Raw genomic sequence first — 16,413 nt, 5'->3', positions numbered from 1 at the left:
CAAAGTGCAACTAAATGAAAGAAGGAGTTCATTCCTCAGTAGCTACAGTAGCAAGGTAACTGTTCAAAGCCTGGTGGGGCCAGCAGAGGTTAAAAATGCCCAGAGTGTGGCAGTTTCACTGGCAACAAAATGAACAAGCAATGGAATTTTAATGGCCTGGATAATTGATTATTCAACTGGATTAATTAATCCCACTGTTAACATCAGACTAGCTGTCAGGAACATAACAGGTACACGTTTCTGTAGTTTACAGGCCTTTTGATGGATCAGAAAGCCCCTTCAATAAGCCGTCTCTAACCTGGGGACAAATCTATCCACACATGTCAATCAAATCCATCCTCTGACATGATCTATGGACGTGGACAGGTTTGATTGGCACAGGTGCTGCGATGGCTGTCTAATCAGCTAACATGCTGCTAGCGACAGACGCCACAGACTCACTCATGATCTTATACAATTAAATTCCTTTCTTTTGTTTGAATACTTTTTACTGCTACTTCATTCTTCTATGTCACAACATGACTTGACTATTATGATGCCCTTTATTGTTGTGTTAGATTTTCAAATTAAAAGCACAACAACTTACTGTATGACGACATACCTGAGATTCATCACGTCCCACTTCTGCCCTCAGAAGTGCAGCCCAAGACGTTCCCTACCTTATTTTCTTTGCTTAACAATATCGTGCATTAATATACATCTGATATTCAAATCTATCCGTAAGAACTTGTGGGCTCCGACGTTGTTTTTCTTTTTTCTTTCACTGCCTGGTAGACTTTCATAAGGAAACTGTCATCTCCTTTTCTCCCTTTGCAGCACTTCTCCCTCTGCTCCCCTCTTAAACTCTGCTGCCTTGCTGTTACATTCAGGCGCTCACTATCCACAGCACGTAGGCACGCACACACACGCGCGCGCGCGCGTGCACGCACACACACACTCTTAGTTAGCTTGTACCCTTCAACCCGTCATCTGCCTACCCCTGCCCTCCTACCCCCGCTCCTCTGCACGCCCCCTCAGGGTATGGCACCAAACACACACAGCAGACCCCCAGCCCTTTGATGAGCTCAGACAGCCTATGCAGCCCCTCGCTCTGCGCCCCCTCTACTCTCTATCACACCGCTGCTCTACTCTCTCCCTCCCACTGTCCCTCCCTCTGGGCCCATGAAATGCTTCAGGGGCCACAGTTGACTCAGAATATTCCATGGGCAACTTATCTGCACACAAAGTTTCTTCTTTCCTGCTGAGGCAGGGCAGATACACACACACACACACACACACACACACACACACACACACACACACGCACACACACGCATATGTTACCTACTTGAAACAGGGCAAAAAGAATTTACGAGAAGTGCAGGAGGCATACAAACCGGGCCCTTGTCACAGCACACTGCATAAATAGACATGAACATGCACTATTTATTCATGGGGAAGGAGGGATTCAAACTGTACTTATTTGTATGGTAAAATTCTGATCTCTTGCTAAATCCCAGAATTAATTGTCCATGTTAGTCAGGTCTTGAGGGTTCATCCATTTCACTAATTTTCACATCACAGCTGTGGGACCCAGTGTAAAAGGTGCAAAGTGACCACGGCGGAGTAATTGCGAGGTCATCTCTAGTGCTCTCTCCAGTCATATTCCCAGCTTCATTACCATTCATGAAATGCAGTCCTATCCCAGGAAATCTGGAGAAATGCAAATCTGGGCTGGTGGAGGCAGTGGCATTCTGCTGGGGGACCATTGTGCCCCCGCTCAGGTTGGCCATGACTCTTATTTACTGTGGCAGGGGCCTGTGAGGACTCATGCAGAAGCACAATAAAATCCGCACCCTGGCATCCGCTACACAGCAAACACTCTCTCCTCCTGTGGCTCACTGTCTCCTCCCTGCTACACATACATGACATCAAAAAGAGCAGGATGATGCCCAGATTTGGTTTGGACTAAAGTAACAAGGCCACCTGGGACGCTCAGAGGAACTCTCACTGTTGAGACCAAAGGAAGATGGTGTCTGTATGCACAAGGATTAAGCAGCATGAATGCCACTGAAGGTTGAAATTTCCTTCCCAAAATCAAGGGAATATATTAAAACAAAGAATATTTCTATTAAAAAAAACCTCAAAGGCAGAGCAACCTTGGAGATAAACTTACCTGGACTTCTGATAAAGTCGTGAATGCGCAGGAGGCGGTACCGGCTTATCAGCAAGGCACTTGTTTTCATATCTCACTCGAGATTTATGAAATACTCATTTAGACTCAGCTCAATAATGTGGAATAACGGGAGGTATTCGTTATCTTTAATGTTTGTGTCCAGCTTTTGCGTGCGCGCGATTCCATCGTAGCCGTTGCTGCGGGCTGCGTGTGCACGCTGCGCAGCCTTGATCCCGCCGTAGCTACCGGGAACGCACTGAATTTAAGCAACGCGTGTTTCTTTATGGAGAGATAAACTGCACACATTCCCCCAAGACCAAAAACCTTCAACGACAGAAAGAGGACTTTATCTCCAAAGGCACACTACATGCTCGCCCACTCTCTGTGCACACTGGCCATGAGGAGGTGGCACGATATAGAATACCATGTTGGGTAAAGATGGTATATATAGTTATAAGCAAGAAGTACAGTAAATGTTAATTCAAAGAGCTACCTCTCCAGTACAGCACAGTAGATAGGATTATAGAGTTGAGCTGACAGCCAGTAAATTGGATTTTATTCAAACCAGGAGAAGGAGGGGGATCTGAACACAAATTGGAGGGCTACAACACTGACAACATATGCCAAAAATGAGAAATGTGTCATTTTCAGTAGAGACACTGGTGTGCGCTGACAGCAGACAACCTATTTGCAAAAGATGATTTCATAAAACACAAGCCGAGGTGACGTGAGATCCCCAGTTTCATTCTAGCGATAGTGCAGGGCGATAATAGTTCTCCCATGAATTCCTGAATAAAAGCAATAAAACCGGCTTTTATTACCTTTTGTATCTCCTTCCAAGGCACAAATGTCATACGTGTACACGATTAGATTTGACGCAAACACTTTTTCTTCCCCCGTCTGCTGCGTCCCTCTGTGAAGGCAGCCGTTTAGTCTCTCCTCAGGTGGAGGGTTACGCGCCGTGTCAGAGGACCAGAATCGAGTTATAGATTTAAAGGCGCCTTCGGTACCGCGCTAATCTCGCCTCCCTAAAAGATGCATTAGACCACATGTGAGATAGATGAAAGGGAGCAGAGAAAATGGCTTAACTGGAGCTAATAGTGAGGACGTGTGGGTGGATGAGAGCGAGGACGACGACTGTAAACTGGCATTAGGAAACATCTCCCCCTGTTGGAGGGACTCGCATTCAAACAGATGACTGCGTCCTCTGACTGTGTTGGAAACGGCCAGCACACAAACACGCAGGGCTTAACTGTGCCGCACAAAGTCACACACAAACACTAAAGACATAAAAATCTTTCTTTGGAAGCAAAAAGCCTGATAGCATGGAGGTAAGAAGTGGCAGGCGGAGATTTAGAATTCGCTTTTGTTCTCCCACAGCGGCCTCAGGTAGATGCACGCGGCCCTATACTTGCATATGTGACTCGTTGGGCTTTAAGGGGTCACGTGTGGCAGTGCTGCGAGTGTGCAAGTCACAGAACAGTGCTACTGAGATAATTGCCATGTGATAAAGAGGTGATAGCCTGGTGGCACCAGGGGAGAGTAATGCCATCAGGTTGCAATAAAAAAAGCAGATGTCTGACACCAGATGAATGCCACTGGAGCCAGGACATCTTTCTTTGCTCCCTTTTCTTCTCTCCCTGTTCTTTTTTATCCTCTTTGTTTCTCGCCGGCCTCCTTTTTCTCCTCTCCTTTCTCTGCAAATGGCAACAGCAAAGGTTATGTTTGTGATAATGAAGATCTACTTCTGCTCATTCATCTCTGCTACTCCCTCGGTAGCGCAAATATAATAACAAAAAGAAAGCACGGTATAATTTAAAAGTTTAAAAAGGAAGGAGAAAATCTATACTACTGCCTTTCTTATCATTGCTACACTTAGCTCTGTTCTGTTCTTTATTTATTTAGCCAAAGGCCATTTGTATTAACCACTGCTATTCCACATAATTACATGCTTTGGTTTCAATTTGTTGGATTTTGATTTGAACTGTTGTTATCTATGACACCCTGCTGAGAGTTAAAACATGCATTGTGAGGGGCTGGAGTTGCGAGTATTCACTTCTTCCTTATTATAACTCCGGTTTGTGTAAGACCGCTGGCCCCTGCGTGAATAGGCTGCATCTGATTAGAATCAGAGCCGTCCCGCCACTCTGAACACAGCACTCGGAACCTGATAAAAGACGGAGGCAGAATTTCGCAATGCCTTCCCAGTAAGACGCTTCATCATGGAGTCCAAACCTATTCGCACCCCAATCAACAAGTGCACTCACATCATTGCTAAAACAAGACACCCTCTGGACCTCTTTGTTTATATGTCATTGCTTTTGTTTAGTTTTTTGTCCTCTCCTGCCTTATGCAGCTATGCCCCCTTAAAAGCTCAATTCATCTTCTTTGGAAATGAATGTGCCGTCCCCATTTGTCACATTGAAATTATGCAAATGACAGACAGCATTAATAGATAGCAGTGGCGAGGTATCCGGCTAATGGATGAGATGTCGGCACTGGGCATTTTACAGACACCCACTTTCAGGTTACCTGACAGGGGCATTGAGGGAAAATAATTGGCTTTTCTATTGTTGGGTCCATGCAAATGCAAGGTGAGCAGCATTTTCAACCTCCACCGTCTCGCAGCATCATCATTAGCATTAGCGCCACTGGCAGAATAGTTTGATTTCGGTTTATACGAGTCATTCTTTGGCCGTGGCCATCATCGTTTCCCCAGAAATGCAGCAGCCACCACATGTTAAACTGATACAGATGCAGATCGTGCTGGTATTCCGTTACCACGCGGGTCGACGCGGCTGCATAGCTTGCATAAAATTTTTGATTGCTTGGATAAGCCCACTGGCTCACAAGCTTCTGAGCCATTGTACAGTGATGGATTTTCTTCTGAATTAGGCATTCAGCATGTTGTTTGCACAGGGAGAATTTAAACTAGAATAAGTGCAGACACACCGAAATAGTCTATCGCTCTTCATGCATGTTTTGTGAGCATGTGCGTGTGTTTGGTGCAGGGCGGTAGTGCACGTGCGCGTATCTATGCATGTGAATAAATCTCTCTCAGGCTGCAAAATAGTTCCAGCTTTCTCTTCTTAGCTGATGCTAAGTAGGAGAGTGAATGAAAGGCTATTGATTTTCTTTCTTTGTGGGACCGTCCAATGGGTGGAAATTGGCTGTCACTGCAATTTTAAGACCAACATACAGTATTAGTAGCATAGTTGGGATCTGGTGCTGCTGGAGCTGCCTGCTTTAAAAAAGGCTCTTATAATGTAACGTCTTGCAGACTGATTCAGCTGATGCAATATATTTATATTTCTGAGAGTTTGTCTGTGTGAACCTGACCCAACAGGAAAAAAACAAAATCTCAGGTACAATTGTAGGTAAAGATGTGTGATTTTGTTTTGTATTAACAATTTAGTTTGCTTGAATGATTTTATTTCTTCTCCAATAAAAGGATGCGGTCTTTTATCCCAATGGAGTTGCCATTTCCAGTCATGAGTTGAGATTTAGTGGCTTTTTCATGTTTACGGCCAAAGTGTGTGACTAAGGACCTCTGTTACACACCAAATTGCACCCAAAAAGACGACAATTTTGATTGAATTACCACTGAGCGCAAATTCCAGACACGCAAAACACCATTTTAATGGGTAAATAACGTGCACATCTGAGAGTGTCAGGCTGCCGCGAATTTAATCAAATTCATATTGTGAAGTTTGAGGGTAGTAAAAATGAACAAACTTGTGCAGACTTTGGCCATCCTCAGAGCGCAGCGATAATGTGCACATGTCAATGCTTTGATTTGTTTGAGACCAACAGACAGCTATTAAATCGTTTCTGCAGCTGCTGACAGGCTTCCTGCTGGGAGAATAGACAGATTCACTAAACATAGGTTGACAGGCTTCTTTTTTCTTCCCTTTCTTTTATTCCGCTCTACTTTCTCTCTACTTCCTATGCACCATCCATCCATCAACATCAACATGCATCCCTCCCTCTGTTCTACTCTTGCTTCTCGTTCTATCGCTCCCCTTCTACTGCCTTTGTCTGACTCTCTCCAAACTTACTATATTTTTCATTACCATCTGTCCTCCCCTCGCCTCTCTCGCGCGCACTCTGCCCGCACGCCACCCTCCGACTCCCCCCATTACCCCCTCCACCCATCTCCCCGTGTCCCTCTTCTTTAGCTCATGCAGCAGCAGGCAGCCATCATGGCAGCAAGTCACGGAGGTTACCTCACACCTAGTGTGGCTTTCCCTGCAACACAGATACACCAGATGGGGGCGCTCAACATCAACAGCCTCCCACCCACCCCTATGACCCCGGTGTCGGGTGAGTTTCATCAAACCCTGGGTGAGCACTCAGTTTTTTTTTCCTTGCCTCTGTGTGTGTGTATATGTGTGTGTGTGTGTGTGTGTGTGTGTGTGTGTGTGTGTGTGTGTGTGTGTGTGAGAGAGAGAGAGAGAGAACGATGAAACTAGAGCAGCAGCTAGGCCAGAGGAGAGGGTACCTGGGTACGGGTAATCCAAAATTATTCCAGCTGAGAGAGGGAGGCTAATAAAAAAAAATTCAGTGGGATTTGCATGTTTATGCTGTTTGCGCGTAGAGAAGATATTTGGGAATAGCAGCAGCAGAATGAAGAATATCAATAAGTAAGTTTGGAGATAAGGCGCTAATTTCCCTGTAGTATTTTGACCTTGGCGTTTGAAGCGCTCGTGCATGATCTGCATGCACTGGCTTTTGTTTTCCACAACAAACATCGCCTATGCAGATACATTACAGAGGCAGGGAAGGACTTTGAAATACCTACCCGCCGCATAACGTTTGCTTATTCAGCACTGCTTCATTTTCCTTGAGACAGAGGAAACTTCAAGATATTCCGCTCAACAAAAGCACGAGCTGAAATAAATAATAGAGCATCCAGCTCTTTGTTGTGCCTCAACTCGCCTACTTTGTCAACACCGCAGTATTGAGTTCTTTAAGGTGACGACTTTGGTAACTTTAAACCAATCAGTGTGAGGGAGTGAGCTGCTGTCAGCGCCTGTTTTAGGTTCGCTTCATAGCCATCTTTGGGGTTTAAACTTTTCTTCACACTTCTTCTTTATCAAATTCTTTCTGCTTTCTGCTTCCTGTAGGGAAGATAAATAGCACTAAATTGGTAATCGGCTCACCTCTTGATCCAGACTCACGCCGAAGAACAGGCAGTGTTATTTGGTTTTCTTTGCAGACATTATGATAAATGAGACAGGCAGTAGATCCAGCCAGGTGAGCAGCTGCACTGTAAATACAGTGGACGCCTTTTCTGTATGTATGCGACGTCGAAGCACTGCAATCATTTATGTATACCGCCGAGCCATATATTTAAACAAGATGCCACTTTGTCAAATATTCATGTTGACGTTTTCAGTGCAAAGTGTGCACTTTTGGGTGGGCATAATCAATCAGAGAGAGTGATTGAAAGTGGAGCTCAGGCTTGCTGAGAAGCCTCTTACTTTGATGGTTAAAGCACCGACAGTATGGTAATTCTCATCTCTGCGCTCTGGATGCATATACTACCTATTTGAAATACAATAGAGCTGATGAAATATAGTGCAACTATATAACAGAGAAGTTGTTTTTGTGTGCGTGCACCTGTCTGTGTGTGTGAGTGTGTTTGTGTGTGTGTGCGCGTGTGCTTCTATTTGCTGTTGAAAGTAGCCTCTTCTTTTGCACTACATAACCTAACAATGTTTTTATCACTGAATTTGTTTGCTTTTAATGAAATCTTGTGTCGATGGAGTCTCATAGGGTGGCTAATGTCAAATCAACATCCGGGAAAATATGTATGAAAATAAGTTGACTGTGGTGACTATTGTGCTCTAGTTTGTTTCACTGTTGAATTTTAGCGCCTTCAGAAACGTTCTGTGCTGCCACCTCAGGCAAAATGTTCCAACAAGCTGACTTAGACTAAGATACTCTCCCTGTAAGACACACGGGCAATTATTAAAGGCTAAAATATAAACTATCCATATTTAATACTTCAGCTAAGGCTAATGAAGTAGCTCTTAGTATTCGACTACACTTTGGGTACAAACATATGTGTCATCTTTGTTCTATGTCTAAGCTCATCATCTGAGCGCTGTTTGCTTTGCTGTCTCCTGTCTCTTTCCATAAATACCACTGTGCCTTACCGAGAATCAGTCATTTCAATCATTGCTTTATATACTGGAGAACAGCAGTTTCCCGTAACACCACTATCTCCGACTTTGTTAAAAGGGTACAAAATGTGGAGGAAAACAATCCATTTATACAGAAATGAGGAGAGTGGACAACATGCAGGGAAAAGCCATCTGTAAACCAGAGTTCTGGGAGGATATTTACCCGCTTTTCTCAATGTTCCTGCTGACTTGCTATTGAAAAATGTGACAAAACAGTGGCAGCACATTTAAAAATAATAATAATGATAATATTACAAACCCAAGCAGCAATAATACTGTTAGAAAAGTTTATTTCTCAGCAAATGTCCCTTCCTTAATGCCGCCACTGTCAGAGACGTTCATATATGCACCCACAGTACTTCCTATCCAACATCTCACACTTGCTTCTGTGACTTATTTAGATTTCATTGAAGGAATCCACAGCCCTACTGGCAAGGCTGTCTGAATAAGTAGGCCATGAGCCTCTGACACTTGTGAGTGGATGTAACACATCTGCCACGAGCGAGCGGAATAATTCATTGTAATATGGGAGTCTGTTTTGAGGGTCTCCGTGCAGAGAGCGCCTGTGCCGCAGCAGAGGATTTATTTATACGTTACGTTGTTTCATTAAGTAAATGAGAGCTCTGAGCAAATCTATGAATCCTGACGTTTGCCATCTGTGTGAAAAGCACAAAAGGCAGAAGGGTTAACATTTCCTGCCTGAAATGATCAGAATATCCTCCGCAACATGTTTGTGACAGGAAGCCGGAGTGCAGCGAGGCTCAGGGGTTAAGGGCGATACACTGGGAACAGCGAGGCATCCATTTGATCAACAGATGCAAAGCATTTAAGCTTGATGGTGCATACGCCGTTTTCCAGATGGCTCAGCTGATTAGACCGTGTATCCTCACAATGAAGCATGATGATGCTTTTTAAAAATAATGTTCACCGGGTGCCACTTTCCGCGCAGCGCAGAAGAAATGAAAGTAAAAAACCCGACACAAGAAACAGAAGTGGGGTAACAGGAAGTGGGAGATAAAGAGGCTGAGGGAGGGGAAGGAAGGCAGGAATGAAGAGAGCCGTGGATGCTGCTCGGTGTCTGCGCGGAGGAAATGTGTGGTGTCAAGCGAGCTTTGTTAAGATGTGAGAAGTGTGTAATCAAAGTCAGGCTAGTGTTCTGTTCTTCGGCGCCGCTCCACACTAAAGATGTACGTGCACAAGTGTGTATTACACCAGATAGAACGCAGATGCTCCTCAGCCAGAGAAAATCCACACCCCCACAAGATCAGAGCGCAGTCGCACCATTAATGCAGAGCACTCACACCCCAGAACCAACGAGCTGCTCGTCTATCCAACTTTGTTTCCCTGTCCACACACAGTTAATGTGTAGATGACTTGTTTCGAAACAATATTAAATCAGTACCAGATGGGTAACAGTACAGCTAACCAACAGTTTGGTTTTGAGGGCTTAAATGGGCCGTGAACGTTCCACACGGAGGGCGGACAGAGGACACGTTTGTGTAAGTAAGACCTCACTTGAGAAACTAGATGTGGACCAGACAAAGTACCCTGGAATGAGACGGATCTGAGAGCAGATGAGAAGTCTAGTTCCATTTCAGAGTGGGAACATGCAGCCAGAACAACACCTGGGTAAAAGGCTCCTACAGAAACTACTATCCGTACATTTAATTTAGCTTACGTGACCCTTTTCAGGGAGCTCATGCGAAGGAGTGTTCAACAAATGATTGAGATTATTGGATTAGTGAATTATGCTGATCCTAAAGCCAAAATCTTCAGGGCTCAAAAGGTGAGACTTAGAGATTTTTTGAGACCACCAATAACTTGGTCAGGACATCATGTTAGGAGTTTAAATTTAAATAGAGCATCAGAAGTGATGCTACTCTATAATTAATGCTTTTCTGGCTCTTTTCTTAGATTCTAAACCCAGCAAAAGCTGAACTTTCTGAGCTATATATTAAACAATGGTCCAGGTATTGATTCTACCTGAAGGACAGCTTACAATAACTTGTGTAACATAAATGCATCCATGTGAGGATGCACTAATTTGGCCCATCTTTCAGTTAATCTGAAGAGTCAGTTGGGAAAGCGAGCTGTAAATGATAAAAGCTGAGCATCTGGAGACATCCTTGTATTTTTTTTCATGTTTGTTTCTTGCTGCCAAAATTGTGACTGAGAATAAGAGAGGTTATAAAAGCGATCCCTTCCTCTCATGAGTAATATTCAAATAAAAACAATCATTTCTCTGCGATCTGGCCATAAAATGAAATGATTGTACTTCTCCTTCACAACAGAGCGGGGTCATAACCAACTGTGGCTTACTATAAAATGTTTAAATCAACATGTCAAGTTTAAAGTTTAGGAGCATGAAGCTGTCCCAAGATATAAAATCAATAAAAGTGCTGACAGCAGAGTAAAGTTAGAGGTGAACACATTTTATGTAGGAACATTCACGCCATTAACAACTTTCTGGGAGCGTTTCAAACTTCCATTTCTTGCTGCATTATTGTGTTTTGCCATTTTTCGCATCGCTGGCTATTTAAAAACCTGCTTCATAAAGTCATTTTCAACAGGGGCTTCAGGTTCTGTCGAGCTCTGAATATGGTGCCATTTGGAGCAGCTGTCATCACCTTATAATTCCCTGATAAAACTGTAAAAAAGAAAAATGTTTATAAAGTGTGAGAGTCAACAGGACACAAAACACGGAGGCCTGACAGGTAATCACATAGGTGGGAAATGTGATGGAGCACAGGGAATGGCACCAGACAAAAAAGAAAACATAAATGGAACAGAAACTCTGACACCAGAGAAGCTCTCCCTTCAGATTTCCCGTATGAAGACACCTCAGATGATGAACATGTAGTGCAGCGAACATAAAAGCCAGCGTAACCTGTCAATTACAGACAAAACGTCAGAGTGTAATTAATGTTTCGGTTTTTCCTTTTCCGCCAAATGCCCATCAAAGTGTATTAATCACACGGGAACAGATGGACATTTTCTCGTTGAGTGCAAATGCATCAGTATTTTTTAATCAACCAGTTAAAAGCACGTTTTTGAAGCGTATAGCTCGCCGCCGCGATAGGCAGACCTTGTGCTGGTAATGATTGCTGTTTCCTGTATGGCTGTAACATCCTTGGTTGATTTGAATGTATAATTAGCATAATAATTCATCTGTCATGATTTCTTTCATGGCGAAATCACAGCGAGGAGCAAATCAACAGTTTTCGCTCGAGTGAAGCGGCCTGAAAACAGCACAATTATGAATTTAACGCCGTGCAGCGAAGACTCTTTCACTGCAGTAATGATGGTGTAAAAGTGAGTCAGGAGCCGGCCCTATAGAACATGTATATAAACTGCTGTGCCATACATTTGCATTCACCCAGGCCCAAGTGGGGAACAACAAGTCATTATTGCTGGCCGATACAGACGGCAAACACAGACACCCACGTGCCTATTGGCATTCTCGTGCGTGCATTGTAAGCAGCCTATGAATACATTTTCCACTATGCAAAAACTACGTCCGCTGAGGTATGAAATGCTAATTTATTTCCCAGTTCAGGATAGTCTGTAAAACTTTGGCACTTCACCTCTGGAAAAAAGCATTTGCTGCTCCGCTCCTGTTCACCGTGACAGTAACAAACAGCAGCGACAGCTGGGACGGTCACCTTTCTGCAAAATGGGTCCACTTTGCCTCGTTTTCAGAGCTTCGCCATTTGCGGATGTTGATCGCAACATCCACGTCCTTGTTTTTAGCGGCGCTGATGAGCTCGGTGTGAACGCCGCGCGTTCGCCGACAAAGTCGCCTCTGATGACCCCGAGAGACGGTTGGCAGATGTTTAACACAAAGGTGAGGGAGATGCGGGGACGTGGAGCGCATCAGAAGGCTTTTCTACGACGAATCCTCCAGAGTGGCAGCAACAAGAGACAGAAAACACATTACAAGCCTGCTGTAACCAGATGTTTACAGAATTAAGAGCTCATGTGATTGTTGTTAAAGTTGGCCAGTGAGGCACATGAGTAAACCTGGCCTTATTAGTTCTGCCGGAAACTTTGGGATTCTTTATTATTCATGTATTCCATGCTGCGAACTGCATGAAAACGACCGAAGGAAGCTACTCCTGTTCTGTTCCCATGTTCTCCTTTGCAACAGATGTTACCGTGTGACCCCAGAGCTTATGCAACGGTGTGTAATGGCTCCCCTCCACCTCTCACTACTACCTCTGCTGCACCCATCAACACAGCATCTGCGCACTCCGAGGCGTGCGCTCCCACCGTGCCGCTAAGGCTCGGAAAACGAATCTGCCTTATGATGGAGAGGGAGCATTATCTGTGTGCACGCGTGTGGCCTGAGCAGACGAGCTGCCTCTGGCCCTCTGAAAGGGAGCGGCGGTCTCCCAAGTCCTGGCAGCAGAATGGGCTGAGGCTGTGGTCTAATTCATCATAGCTCCACGGGAAGCAGGCAATTGTAGGGCTGCTTCGAAGAAATATTAAATAAATAGAGGTAAGCAGTGCAAATGGCACAACTGCTCTCTCTGGGCCCAGGTAATTCCCCCGGTCACTGCGCTGGACTGTCAGACTCTTCATGACTTTAATGCTGTAGCAGGCTGAGGAGCGCACCAGGCAAAGGAGAGGGGAGGCGAAGCAATAGTGGAGCTGTTGCTTATGGACGTATAGATATTACACAGTGGTCGGAAGTGGCGGCGCCTGATTTTCGCCGTCTTTACCACGGCATTAGCATAAATCCCAGTAACATGAAGACTGGATGTGATTGTTTACCCGATCTGGACCACCTCTCACAAGCGCCACCAGATTGTTGGGATATGGCATGCTGCGGGGTTACCGTGACAACCCAGGCTTCCCGTCCAATCGGGGCGAAGCTTTTCTAGATTGAGAGGTTGTCCTCGGGGGAGCCGCACTTCAACGAGCTCGGATGCTTTGCCACGGAGCGGCCCTTTAAGAGAGCCCATCACACAGTGAGATTCTACTCAAAATGGGTACTTTGATGTTCCCAGCATAATTGGAAACACTTTTCAAAGGAGGGTCCTTTTAAAATGCATTGAATGAGAGAGGACAGGGGAGCATCCAATTTCTGTTCCACTCATGAAGCCTCCTGCAACTGCCTTTCAGGCGTGCACCATATACAATATGTTCTGACCCACCTATTTGTCAAACTGCCAACTGTTGTTATTTTGTCTTTTTTATGATGTATAAAAGTAAGAGGCATCTCCGTGTTTTCGCTACCTGCTCGCTCAGGCGGTTCTTCCTCTGTAATCTCCTCCTATTTAGCCCATATTTTTCTCCTCCTTTTTCTCTCTCAGAAGTTGCATAGAGGTTTCATCATCTTTAGCAGTGGGAACCAGCAGGGTATCACACAAACACTCTGGACAGGCTCATTTTTCACAGGTTGCTCCCTCAGCTATCCTGCGGGAAGCGTTGCAAAAAAACCCAAAACCTGTGGATTGGTGATAGACTCACGCCGTCACCGTGTTCCTGCATTAGAGCGGAGACGCGTGCCTGTGCTGTTTATGTTTGCTCTCTGTAGACGAGAGGAGAGTATGCGCTGTGTACGCTTGCATCATTTTGTCTCAGCACACAAAGTGCTTTGCCAGCCGGTAAAGGCGGACCTGTTATTTTTCTTTGCTCCCAGCAGGCCTCAGTTCTCCACCAGCCAATATAACCACCTCCGCCGTGCCCAGCATCGTCACGCCCATCGTCAACGGCTTCACCGGCATTCCGCATCAGCCCAACGGACACCCCGCCGTGGAGACCATGTACACCAACGGCCTGCCGCCCTACTCCACTCAGAGCCCCACGGCTGCCGACACCCTCCAGCAAGCCTTCACCGGAGTACAGCAATACACAGGTGTGACACGGAGCAGCTCCGTGCTGCATTTCTCAGGTTTCACAGCCAGTCGTAAATGCTGCATATTTACAGGGCAATTACTGCAGGGTGTCCCCCCGACAATGATTGCTTTTCACTCTCTTACATTTGACCTCTGGCGCGGCGGGTACCTCCGTATTTCACAACCATCTTCTCTCGCTCTCTTCCTCTCTGCAGCGATCTACCCCGCCACTACGCTGACTCCCATTGGCCAGACACTGCCCCAACCACCTCAGGTCATCCAGCAGCAGCAGCAAAGAGAAGGTGAGGGTGAGAGAACATTATTACTTCTACGCTTCACACACCTCTCCCTACGTAATGGGTGTATAAAGAAGATGAGAGGGAGACTAATATTACATTAACCCAGTGCACACCTCATTCTGGGGTAATACATATATAAAGAATAGGATCCAAGGCAGGTGTATTATGTCCGTATACATCAAATTCTCTTTAATTGATAAATAGCGGGAAGCAGTGGAGAGAATCCCGTCATCTTAGATAATAGGTATATAAAGCATTAAGAGGACTAAGCTGTACTCTACTGTACTTCCTCAGTACTGTAATACATCACTGACCTGCAACACGTTCAGGACTCTCTTAATTACAGTCCCTGAAATGAGATCCATCACTGTGGATCTAGATGGAGAATTTAAAGTTGGAGGTAAACTGTGGCGGCCTGTTCCAAGGTGTCAACACACCGAAAGAGTCATTTTTAAATCAGGTTGTTATTAAGTGTAGTTTAGTTGCAGTTGTTTAGTGTTAAAGTGCAATATGAGGATTTTCTTTTCCTCTGGTGCTGCAATAATCCAGCTGGACGTTGTTGTTCATGCAAAGTACGGAGGGGTCAAAAGACAGCTGCCACAGAAGCAAAGGCAGAGCCCAAAATTAGACGAGCCGGCGCCCCCACATGGTGGGGGCTTTAATGTTTACATTTAATCTGGAAATCTGGGCAAATGTAAATAGATATTTTTAATACATTCTGTTTATCAGCAGAATATCAGCAGATCCCAGCAATGACTTCTCAGCTAGTTTCTGTGTTGAGAGTTTTATCGCTGTTAATTTCACAGACTGTTGTGAAAATCGATTTCAACTTATCTCGATTTAGCCGACACGAAACACAGTGCTGATCAAAAAAGACAAATATGCAGTTCTCTCTCTCTCTCTGTCCCTCTCTCTCTCGCTCACACACACGCACACACACACATACACACACACACACACACGCGCGTGCATGCTCCCCTCCGGCTCTTTCCCATGTTTCGCCTCTGCTCTGCAGGTCCAGAGGGTTGTAACCTGTTCATCTACCACCTGCCACAGGAGTTCGGAGACAATGAACTCATGCAGATGTTTCTGCCCTTCGGCACCGTCATCTCCTCTAAGGTGTTCATGGACCGAGCAACCAACCAGAGCAAGTGCTTCGGTGAGTCGTCCATCTTTGGAGCGTCCGCGCTGACAGATGTCAGACGCAGCCTGAGATATGATGACATCGAGATGAGGTCAGCTGGGTGGAAAAATGAACTCTCCCCATAAGAAAATGCGAAATTGATGTTATCAGGAGATGGGGGGGGGGGGGGTCTCGTTTGTTCTCTGAGTTCAGGCCGTTTACTTCGAAACGTTCAGCTTGTGGGGGTTGTGTAAAAGCTCCCAGCCGAGGTGCGGCGCTTCGGAGCTGGCCCAACGATGAAGGCTTTCGTTCTCGTGGCTAAACAAGAATCCTTTGCAAAAACAAGCCGCTGTAGCGGCTGTAGATCCTGATGGCGTTTGACATCAGCAGCTATGAGCCACGACGGGCTGTCCTGCTTCAGCATGGCTGCTGAGGAAGAGGAGGGGCGCAGTCGATCGGAACCCACGTCCTTGCTTCTGTTGGGTGACTGTGTGACCTGGAAACCTGGAGGTGCTGTATCAGCAACCCCATCAACGTTCTCCCAACCCCATCAATACTGTCACTGCTGAGGCTGATTCACGCGCCTCCACGCCTCCCGTCTCATTTAACTCCATCAGTCTGCACGCCGAGCTCGCCTCGGGGCTGAGACAAACTTGGAGGAGGCTGGCAACAATGGCAGCAGGAGGGGCCGGTGGAGTGAGGGTGGGTAGGTGCTGGTGGGGGTTGGAAGGCAAAGGACAATTATGGATCAGCATTTGTTTTTACTTCAGGGAACAGCAGAACCCAGGGCAAAATTGATTGCTAGAGC

General features: G+C 45.6%; 1 protein-coding gene across 7 annotated transcripts in view; it reads left to right on the top strand.

Annotated features, from left to right (window-relative positions):
* Positions 1-16,413, top strand: part of celf5a (cugbp, Elav-like family member 5a) — a 143,816-nt gene that overhangs the window by 121,993 nt on the left and 5,410 nt on the right. Inside the window, exons 7-10 of one of the 7 annotated variants that reach the window (XM_029828510.1) lie at positions 6,343-6,499; positions 13,988-14,203; positions 14,399-14,491; positions 15,498-15,641. In XM_029828510.1, coding sequence (XP_029684370.1) covers positions 6,343-6,499; positions 13,988-14,203; positions 14,399-14,491; positions 15,498-15,641 — 610 coding nt within the window. Of the gene's footprint in view, positions 1-6,333; positions 6,500-13,987; positions 14,204-14,398; positions 14,492-15,497; positions 15,642-16,413 lie in introns of all 7 variants that reach the window. The other 6 variants (XM_011614676.2, XM_029828512.1, XM_029828511.1 and 3 more) reach the window with 6 other exon arrangements.

Source organism: Takifugu rubripes, chromosome 20 (assembly GCF_901000725.2).
Source record: "Takifugu rubripes chromosome 20, fTakRub1.2, whole genome shotgun sequence".
In the NCBI taxonomy this organism is placed as follows: Eukaryota; Metazoa; Chordata; class Actinopteri; order Tetraodontiformes; family Tetraodontidae; genus Takifugu; species Takifugu rubripes.
Note: the sequence above shows the minus strand (reverse complement) of the source record. Positions and strands in the feature narration are given on the sequence as shown.